Genomic DNA, 10927 nt, shown 5'->3' with positions numbered 1-10927 from the left:
CTTGTCCTTGCCCCACTCCTCTCCCTTGTCCTGGTCCTTGTCCCACTCCTCTCCCTTGTCATTGCCCCACTCCTCTCCCTTGTCCTGGTCCTTGCCCCACTCCTCTCCCTTGTCATTGCCCCACTCCTCTCCCTTGTCCTGGTCCTTGCCCCACTCCTCTCCCTTGTCCTTGTCCTTGCCCCACTCCTCTCCCTTGTTATGGTCCTTGCCCCACTCCTCTCCCTTGTCCTGGTCCTTGCCCCACTCCTCTCCCTTGTCCTTGTCCTTGCCCCACTCCTCTCCCTTGTTCTGGTCCTTGCCCCACTCCTCTCCCTTGTCCTTGTCCTTGCCCCACTCCTCTCCCTTGTCCTTGCCCCACTCCTCTCCCTTGTCCTGGTCCTTGCCCCACTCCTCTCCCTTGTCCTGGTCCTTGCCCCACTCCTCTCCCTTGTCCTGGTCCTTGCCCCACTCCTCTCGCTTGTCCTGGTCCTTGCCCCACTCCTCTCCCTTGTCCTTGTCCTTGCTCTACTCCTCTCCCTTGTCCTGGTCTTTGCTCCACTCCTCTCCCTTGTCCTGGTCCTTGCCCCACTCCTCTCCCTTGTCCTTGCCCCACTCCTCTCCCTTGTCCTGGTCCTTGTCCCACTCCTCTCCCTTGTCATTGCCCCACTCCTCTCCCTTGTCCTGGTCCTTGCCCCACTCCTCTCCCTTGTCATTGCCCCACTCCTCTCCCTTGTCCTGGTCCTTGCCCCACTCCTCTCCCTTGTTCTGGTCCTTGCCCCACTCCTCTCCCTTGTCATTGCCCCACTCCTCTCCCTTGTCCTTGTCCTTGCCCCACTCCTCTCCCTTGTTCTGGTCCTTGCCCCACTTCTCTCCCTTGTCCTTGTCCTTGCCCCACTCCTCTCCCTTGTCCTTGCCCCACTCCTCTCCCTTGTCCTGGTCCTTGCCCCACTCCTCTCCCTTGTCCTGGTCCTTGCCCCACTCCTCTCCCTTGTCCTGGTCCTTGCCCCACTCCTCTCGCTTGTCCTGGTCCTTGCCCCACTCCTCTCCCTTGTCCTTGTCCTTGCTCTACTCCTCTCCCTTGTCCTGGTCTTTGCTCCACTCCTCTCCCTTGTCCTGGTCCTTGCCCCACTCCTCTCCCTTGTCCTTGCCCCACTCCTCTCCCTTGTCCTGGTCCTTGTCCCACTCCTCTCCCTTGTCATTGCCCCACTCCTCTCCCTTGTCCTGGTCCTTGCCCCACTCCTCTCCCTTGTCATTGCCCCACTCCTCTCCCTTGTCCTGGTCCTTGCCCCACTCCTCTCCCTTGTCCTGGTCCTTGCCCCACTCCTCTCCCTTGTCCTTGCCCCACTCCTCTCCCTTGTCCTGGTCCTTGCCCCACTCCTCTCCCTTGTCCTTGTCCTTGCCCCACTCCTCTCCCTTGTTCTGGTCCTTGCCCCACTCCTCTCCCTTGTCCTTGTCCTTGCCCCACTCCTCTCCCTTGTCCTTGCCCCACTCCTCTCCCTTGTCCTGGTCCTTGCCCCACTCCTCTCCCTTGTCCTGGTCCTTGCCCCACTCCTCTCCCTTGTCCTGGTCCTTGCCCCACTCCTCTCGCTTGTCCTGGTCCTTGCCCCACTCCTCTCCCTTGTCCTTGCTCTACTCCTCTCCCTTGTCCTGGTCTTTGCTCCACTCCTCTCCCTTGTCCTGGTCCTTGCCCCACTCCTCTCCCTTGTCCTTGCCCCACTCCTCTCCCTTGTCCTGGTCCTTGTCCCACTCCTCTCCCTTGTCATTGCCCCACTCCTCTCCCTTGTCCTGGTCCTTGCCCCACTCCTCTCCCTTGTCATTGCCCCACTCCTCTCCCTTGTCCTGGTCCTTGCCCCACTCCTCTCCCTTGTCCTTGTCCTTGCCCCACTCCTCTCCCTTGTCCTTGCCCCACTCCTCTCCCTTGTCCTGGTCCTTGCTCCACTCCTCTCCCTTGTCCTTGTACTTGCCCCACTCCTCTCCCTTGTCCTTGCCCCACTCCTCTCCCTTGTCATTGCCCCACTCCTCTCCCTTGTCCTGGTCCTTGCCCCACTCCTCTCCCTTGTCCTTGCCGCACTCCTCTCCCTTGTCATTGTCCTTTCCCCACTCCTCTCCCTTGTCCTGGTCCTTGCCCCACTCCTCTCCCTTGTCATTGTCCTTTCCCCACTCCTCTCCCTTGTCCTGGTCCTTGCCCCACTCCTCTCCCTTGTCCTTGCCCCACTCCTCTCCCTTGTCCTGGTCCTTGCCCCACTCCTCTCCCTTGTCATTGCCCCACTCCTCTCCCTTGTCCTGGTCCTTGCCCCACTCCTCTCCCTTGTCATTGTCCTTTCCCCACTCCTCTCCCTTGTCCTGGTCCTTGCCCCACTCCTCTCCCTTGTCCTTTCACTCCTCTCCCTTGTCCTGGTCCTTGCCCCACTCCTCTCCCTTGTCCTTGCCCCACTCCTCTCCCTTGTCCTGGTCCTTGCCCCACTCCTCTCCCTTGTCCTTGCCCCACTCCTCTCCCTTGTCATTGTCCTTTCCCCACTCCTCTCCCTTGTCCTGGTCCTTGCCCCACTCCTCTCCCTTGTCCTTGCCCCACTCCTCTCCCTTGTCATTGTCCTTTCCCCACTCCTCTCCCTTGTCCTGGTCCTTGCCCCACTCCTCCCCCTTGTCCTTGCCCCACTCCTCTCCCTTGTCCTGTCCTTGCCCCACTCATCTCCCTTGTCCTGGTCCTTGCCCCACTCCTCTCCCTTGTCCTTGCCCCACTCCTCTCCCTTGTCCTGGTCCTTGCCCCACTCCTCCCCCTTGTCCTTGCCCCACTCCTCCCCCTTGTCCTTGCCCCACTCCTCCCCCTTGTCCTTGCCCCACTCCTCTCCCTTGTCCTGTCCTTGCCCCACTCATCTCCCTTGTCCTGGTCCTTGCCCCACTCCTCTCCCTTGTTCTGGTCCTTGCCCCACTCCTCTCCCTTGTCCTGGTCCTTGCCCCACTCCTCTCCCTTGTCCTTGTTCTTTCTTTCTTTCTTTCTTTCTCTATTTGTGTTGCTCTATATTGTTCCTTTTCCACACAAGATCAGCCCAGAGAGTCCTCTTTTATAACATGTGGTCATGCGATTGAAAGAACCTCAACACCTGAGTGTGCTTCCTAGATGGGAATCAGCTGTAATTTATATATTTGCATAACTTCAGTAAGCTGTTTCTCAGTACCAATGGAATAAAATACAGAGAATATATTTGTGTTTCAATTCACAATATGAACAGCTGTTCACTTTGACTTTAGCCTATATAAGTTATGTTTAGAACATGATGTTATCTGTTCTTACACACAGTGTGGAAGCATTTGTAAATTTGGCAGTAAAATTACATTGTTTTGGTCTTGGTTGAGCTTGTGTGTAAAAGAAGTTCAAGCATTTTAAATTAGTGTTAACTGTATGCATTTTGTGTCAAAGCAACAAGAAATGTGTTAATTGTATAGCCTACAAAGGCGGATGTTGTGCTAACCATGTTAAGAGTTTAGGAAACTTGTTAAATGTATTGAAAAAACTGTCATAGCGATTGTAAAAAACTGTAATAAGACCTTTTTGTTTAGGATTTAATCAGCATAAATGATCTATAATTTTTTTAACTATATTATCATGCAGTTCACCACATAAAGAAATATTTATACTATATAGCAAATCTAGCAAAGATTTTAAGATATCATGATTTGTATCATGAACAGCACTACACACACACACACACACATTAGAGTTGAGTCCTGAAGCTTGAGTAACAGCGCGTCTCGTTCTCAAACGGTCTGGTCTCGTGTGTGTCTCGTCAGGTTCTCAGTGTGAATAAGAGTGTTTCTATGATGGACCTGCAGGATTCGCGCATCAACAGCGTGTCGAACCTGCACTCTGTGAACGACCTGCTGAACTCGTCTCAGGGCTCCCTAGCGGGCCTGGGCTTCGTTCAGCTGGGTGGCGCCCCCCTCAGGGCCGGAGGACGCGTGTCGGCGGGCTCGGGCGGCTCCAGCATGTCGGGGGGGTTGCGTCTCGGTCACTCGGGCCTGACGACGGACTCGTTGTCTCAGCAGCAGCAGCAGCAAGCGGCTGCCATGAACGTGCCTCTGTCCTTCCAGAACCCGCTGTTCCACCTGGCGTCGGACGGGCCGCAGTACCACACGCCGCCACACGGGCCCGCCGTCCCCCCGCCGCTGCTGCTGGCGCCCGAGCCGGAGAACGGGCACGTGGGCTACGGCATGCCGTCGTTCGGGCACAGCGGGTTCTCACGCAGCGAGGATCTGTCGGCCCTGAGGAACCAGAACAGTCTGGTGCAGCCCAACATCGTGCACTCGCACAGCTACAGCGACGACTTCACGCGACACAACCAGGCCGACTACGCCCGCAGACAGCTGTCGCTGCAGGTGCAGGTAAACTACGCCCTCCCACACATGTGTGCTGATCATAGACTGTATACAAATATGGATGTAGTGTACGTGACGTCACTAGAAGGCAGTGTTGGGGAAAGTTACTTTTAAAGTAATGCATTACCATTAAAAAGTAACTAATTGCGTTACTTAGTTACTTTTTTAGAAAAGTAAGGCTTTATAATATTGCGTTACTCCCTTAAAAAGAACTAATTGCATTACTTAGTTACTTTTTAGAAAAAAAGTACTCCCTTAAAAAGTTACTAATTACCTTAGAAAAGTAATGCATTACAAAATTGCGTTACTCCCTTAAAAAGTTACTACTTGTGTTACTTAGTTACTTTTTTAGAAAAGTAACGCATTACAATGTTCTGGTACTCCCTTAAAAAGTTACTCTGTGTGTGTGTGTGTGTGTGTGTGTGTGTGTGTGTGTGTGTGTGTGTGTGTGTGTGTGTGTGTGTGTGTGTGCGTCAGGAGAATCTCCAGCAGCAGGTTCTGATGGGCATCGCCCCGCATACGTCGACGGGCACCGGCACGCCCGCCTCTCTGGCCACACCCCCAACCACCATTCACCCCACCCGCCAGGCCTCCATGGCCCAGACCCCTCCTCAGCGCATGAAGCCTCAGCCCCCCCACCAGCTGTCCGTCAGCTCGGCCGCTAACTCCACCCCCCCGAAGACACGCCCCCAGAGCGGGAACCTGCTGCAGTCGCCCGAGTCCAGCTACGGCGGGAGGCAGGTGCCCAGGCAACAGCTGTCAGTCAAAGATAGCCCCGCCCCCGGGCTGCCACATCAGTCCAGCACGGCCTCGGAGAGCCCCGCCCCTCAGGGCGGAGCCAATGAGAGTGCAGAGAACACACCGAGCGGCCAATCAGCAAAAGCCTCGCAGCAAACCAACCAGCAGCATCTGCTCAAGCCAGGCATGAACAAACAGGTACGAACTGGGTCATGTGTCTCGTCACGTTTCCATACTGTCAAATCCTCATATTATACTGATCATGTGACACTGAAGACTGGAGTAATGATGCTGAAAATCCAGCTTTGATCACAGGAATAAATTACACTTTACTGTATATTCACATAGAGAACAGATGATTTACATTATAATATTTCACTGTTTTTACTGTAGAGTTAGGGTAGGATAAGGATTTGGTAATAAGAGCTACACAAGGACACTGTAAAATAAAATGTTACCAAAAACCATCATGAGTGTGTATCCTCATATAGTCTCAGATTAATTGATGAAATACTGTACATATATATTCTGATGAGTGGTGTCTGTGGTCACATGTTCTCTCTCTCTCTCTCTGTGTGTGTGTGTGTGTGTGTGTGTGTGTGTCCAGGGCTCGAAGTCTCCGTCCACGCTCAACACCCCCACTGCTGCGTCGGAGCGTACGGTGGCCTGGGTGTCCAACATGCCTCACCTCTCCGCGGACATCGAGAGCCTGCGCGTGGACCGAGAGGAGTTCAAGCTGAAGGAGCACTCCAAGAGCATGGACGAGTCCCGCCTGGACCGGGTCAGTACTCATCACGAGTGTGTGTGTGTGTGTGTGTGTGTGTCACTCCAAGAGCATGGACGAGTCCCGCCTGGACCGGGTCAGTACTCATCACGAGTGTGTGTGTGTGTGTGTGTGTGTGTGTGTGTCACTCCAAGAGCATGGACGAGTCCCGCCTGGACCGGGTCAGTACTCATCACGAGTGTGTGTGTGTGTGTGTGTGTGTGTGTGTGTGTGTGTGTGTCACTCCAAGAGCATGGACGAGTCCCGCCTGGACCGGGTCAGTACTCATCACGAGTGTGTGTGTGTGTGTGTGTGTGTGTCACTCCAAGAGCATGGACGAGTCCCGCCTGGACCGGGTCAGTACTCATCAGGAGTGTGTGTGTGTGTGTGTGTGTGTGTGTGTGTGTGTGTGTGTGTGTCACTCCAAGAGCATGGACGAGTCCCGCCTGGACCGGGTCAGTACTCATCACGAGTGTGTGTGTGTGTGTGTGTCACTCCAAGAGCATGGACGAGTCCCGCCTGGACCGGGTCAGTACTCATCACGAGTGTGTGTGTGTGTGTGTGTGTGTGTGTCACTCCAAGAGCATGGACGAGTCCCGCCTGGACCGGTCAGTACTCATCACGAGTGTGTGTGTGTGTGTGTGTGTGTGTGTGTGTGTGTGTCACTCCAAGAGCATGGACGAGTCCCGCCTGGACCGGGTCAGTACTCATCACGAGTGTGTGTGTGTGTGTGTGTGTGTGTGAAGACACCTGACCATCACGAGTGTGTGTTCATGGTTAAATCAGTATAAATTACGTATTCAGTGAACATATATTATTTTAACTTAGCTGTTTTAGATCGTTAATGCCGTGCCCTCCTCATCCTCCTGCTCGGGGTGTGTGTGTGTGTGCAGGTGCGCGAGTACGAGGACGAGATCCACTCGCTGAAGGAGCGTCTGCTGATGTCGCACCGGAAGCTGGAGGAGTACGAGCGCCGGCTGCAGTCGCAGGAGCACCAGACCAGTAAGATCCTGCTCCAGTACCAGAGCCGGCTGGACGACAGCGAGCGGAGGCTCCGGCAGCAGCAGCACGAGAAGGACTCGCAGATCAAGGGCATCATCAACAGGTCAGGCGCCTCACACACACACACACACCTCACTGACGCAGCAGAGCATCCTGGGAATGTGTGTGTGTGTGTGTGTTACAGGCTGATGGCGGTAGAGGATGAGCTGAGAGGGAGTGGAATGCCTGACCTCAAAACCAGATTGTTCACAGAACAGGTTTGTCACACACACGTCTGTAACCTTCATGTCTCTCCACGAGTGTGTGTGTGTGTGTGTGAGAGAGAGAGAGAGAGTGGGTGTTCACAGAACAGGTTTGTCACACACACACACACACTAGAAACCGTCTGCACATTTTAGAGTGGCCTTTTATTGTGGACAGCCTAAGGCACACCTGTGCGGTGGCAGAGGAGAAGCGCTCACTAACACAGATTTGTGAACAATGTTTGAGAGAAATGGGCCTTTTGTGTTCATAGAAAGTCTTAGATCTTTGAGTTCAGCTCATGAATAATGGGGGCAAAAACAAAAGTGTTGTGTTTATAATTGTGTTCAGTGTACACAGTGATTCCATGAGTTTTTATTGCAGCTGTGATGTGAACTCTGCTATCTTAGAGTTACAGCGATTATTAAGATAACTTCATAATCATCATTGTAGTTATGGTTCTTGGTGTGAACGGACCTTTACAGCGAATGAGGAACTGGGGCGTGTCCAGCGCTGGCCTGTGATTGGCTGACAGTGACAGCACGTCCTCAGAGCGAGGGCCTGTGATTGGCTGACAGTGACAGCACGTCTTCAGCAAGGGCCTGTGATTGGCTGACAGTGACAGCACGTTCTGAGCGAGGGCCTGTGATTGGCTGACAGTGACAGCACGTCCTGAGCTCTGGCCTGTGATTGGCTGACAGTGACAGCACGTCCTGAGCGAGGGCCTGTGATTGGCTGACAGTGACAGCACGTCCTCAGAGCGAGGGCCTGTGATTGGCTGACAGTGACAGCACGTCCTGAGCGAGGGCCTGTGATTGGCTGACAGTGACAGCACGTCCTCAGAGCGAGGGCCTGTGATTGGCTGACAGTGACAGCACGTCCTCAGCGAGGGCCTGTGATTGGCTGACAGTGACAGCACGTCCTCAGCGAGGGCCTGTGATTGGCTGACAGTGACAGCACGTCCTCAGAGCGAGGGCCTGTGATTGGCTGACAGTGACAGCACGTCCTCAGCGAGGGCCTGTGATTGGCTGACAGTGACAGCACGTCCTGAGCGAGGGCCTGTGATTGGCTGACAGTGACAGCACGTCCTCAGAGCGAGGGCCTGTGATTGGCTGACAGTGACAGCACGTCCTCAGCGAGGGCCTGTGATTGGCTGACAGTGACAGCACGTCCTCAGCGAGGGCCTGTGATTGGCTGACAGTGACAGCACGTCCTCAGCGAGGGCCTGTGATTGGCTGACAGTGACAGCACGTCCTCAGAGCGAGGGCCTGTGATTGGCTGACAGTGACAGCACGTCCTCAGCGAGGGCCTGTGATTGGCTGACAGTGACAGCACGTCCTGAGCGAGGGCCTGTGATTGGCTGACAGTGACAGCACGTCCTCAGAGCGAGGGCCTGTGATTGGCTGACAGTGACAGCACGTCCTCAGCGAGGGCCTGTGATTGGCTGACAGTGACAGCACGTCATCAGCGAGGGCCTGTGATTGGCTGACAGTGCCAGCGAGGGCCTGTGATTGGCTGACAGTGACAGCACGTCCTCAGCGAGGGCCTGTGATTGGCTGATGGAGAATGACATGATTACTCTTCAGTTTCTTCTCGTCATGTCTGTCATCATTTATTAATGTCCTTCAAACCCGCTCTTCTTTCCCTGATCATCAGCCTCATAATTCTATTCACATGACTGTGTTTTAATGCAATTAACTGAATGATGAATTAATTATTGCCATTGTGATGAATTTATAATGAGTGTGCCAGTGTTTGAGTTTCATTTTAGTTTTATTATCATTATATTAATACTTTGAATTTGCTTTTATTTTAATATTTTTAGTTTTCATGTTTATTTTTAGTATTTTCATGATGTGCTTGTCTTTTTTTTAAATATATATTGCTATTTACGTTAATTTTTTTTTTTTTTTTTTTTAGTTATTTATTGATCTTTTTAACTTTTTTAACTGTTTTCAGTTTATCTCCAAGGTAACATTTATTTTATTTTTATTTTTATTTTTTTTACTTTTCCGATGTTTATATGTGATGTTGTTTCCGCTTTATTCCAATGAACAATGTACCATCGTCCAATGAAATGTTTTGAATAGTTTTATTTGAGGATCCGCCCCTGAATCTCTGCCTCTGTCTCTCCCGCAGCCGATATATGGTGCCCACTCTGGAACATGATTGGCCCGGGCAGGACTAGAGGACACGTGATTGGTTGAACCTCAACCCAGGAGTGTCTGACGATTGGCTGAGAGAGAAGAGAGAGGCGGAGCCTGAGCAGGACGACCAACTCTACAGTCTTTCTTTCTCTCCTTCTCTCTCTCTCTCAAACACACGCTGAGAGAATATATATATATATATGTATATAAGTGATATATAAATATATATTTCTCAGATGTGTCTCTCTCTCTCTTGCTGTCTTTGTCTTTTTTGAGCCAAATGGACGACAATCAGCATCTCGAGGCCGAAACAATCACACCGATAGCACAAAGAAAATCATCGCAGACGGAGAGAGAGACAGCACTCGTTCTCTTCCCATCATCCCTCTCTCTCTCTCTACTGCAGGAGTGTGTGTGTGTGTGTGTGTGTGTGTGTGTGTGTGTGTGTGTGTGAGTGTGTGTGTGTGTGTGTTTGATCAGTTGCAGCCTCAACTTCCTAATAATGACTCTTGTTTTTTTCAAATGATGTATTGAGGGGCTTGATTCTTTCTGAGCCAATCAGACGCTGCCGTGCCGCTCAGAGCCCCGCCCCTTCCTGTCTCCTCTGCGTGCCTAAAGCTCCACTGAGAACAACAGGGCAAACACAGACTCCACGAGTGAGTCGGACACTCGCTTTATCTCACGCTCACGTGGAAGTGAGTCTCCGGACACGAGACGTTTGCTGTACGAAGAGCTTCAGTTGATCCGTCATCATCATCACTCCAGCGTTCACTGAAGCTCTCGCGCTCAGGCGCCAGTGAGCCGCTCCGCTACTCGTCATGCTACTCACACGCACCTCGCCGTTTACATCGCATCCATCATCAGATGCACACACACTCTGCGCTCTGCACAACTGCCTGTCAAAATAAAAGTTCGGTTTAACTTGAAGAAATTGTGACAGAAATTATTAAAGAATTAAAAATAAAAAAAAGATAAAATTATAAAAGAAAAAATGACTATTGTACAGCAGAATGTATTTCTCAGAGTAATAATAATAATAATAATATAAAAAAATAAATAAATATTAAAACTTTATTTTTAAGAACTATTAGACAATCTTCTGTGTTTTAATTTGGATCAGAAAAGCTGTTGTGCAGCACTTACAACACTGCACTTTCATTTCAGTACATTTTAATTTGTTATGCCTTAATTTGATTAATACCACCGTTTTTGGTAATGTATTTGTATTAAATCATAAATTTAGAAGAAATTATAACAGAATTAAATTTCATTATTAATGTACAAATTAATAAATTATTTAATTAAGAAAGTTGTATGAATTCACTTTATTAGACATGCTTTTTGATTATCAAAATTAAAAATTAAAAATAAACATTCAAATGGAATCCAGAAAAGTTGAAACCGAATTTGGGAAAAATTAAATAGAATTTAGGAAAATATTTAATAGATTTCATAGGGCCCTAAAATGTGTTTTTTTTTTTTGGGGGGGGGGGGGGGGGGTGGGGGGGTAAAAAATTTTTAATACATTTTTGTTCAATTGCTTAAGTTTCATGATTTCAATTAATTAGACGTGCTTTTTAACTCATGTTTAATTTTTAACATTGAAACAAAAATATTTGAATGAAAGACAGAATTTGAGAAAAACGTATTGGTGAGAATGTTGCGAAACATTAGTTTGCGCGTG

At 50.6% G+C, this 10927-nt stretch overlaps 1 protein-coding gene across 4 annotated transcripts in view; it reads left to right on the top strand.

Annotated features, from left to right (window-relative positions):
• Nucleotides 1-10698, top strand: part of syngap1a (synaptic Ras GTPase activating protein 1a) — a 65278-nt gene extending 54580 nt beyond the window's left edge. For 2 of the 4 annotated variants that reach the window (XM_079591206.1, XM_079591209.1), the window contains 6 exons: nt 3769-4359; nt 4831-5289; nt 5699-5872; nt 6748-6959; nt 7041-7113; nt 9236-10698. In XM_079591206.1, the coding sequence (XP_079447332.1) occupies nt 3769-4359; nt 4831-5289; nt 5699-5872; nt 6748-6959; nt 7041-7113; nt 9236-9265 (1539 nt within the window). In that variant the 3' untranslated portion in view covers nt 9266-10698. The remainder of the gene's footprint in view (nt 1-3768; nt 4360-4830; nt 5290-5698; nt 5873-6747; nt 6960-7040; nt 7114-9235) is intronic. The other 2 variants (XM_079591207.1, XM_079591208.1) reach the window with 2 other exon arrangements.
• The last annotated feature ends 229 nt before the right edge of the window (nt 10699-10927 follow it).

The sequence above is a fragment of the Phoxinus phoxinus genome (assembly GCF_949152265.1).
Source record: "Phoxinus phoxinus genome assembly, chromosome: 19".
NCBI classification, from domain to species: Eukaryota; Metazoa; Chordata; class Actinopteri; order Cypriniformes; family Leuciscidae; genus Phoxinus; species Phoxinus phoxinus.
Note: the sequence above shows the minus strand (reverse complement) of the source record. Positions and strands in the feature narration are given on the sequence as shown.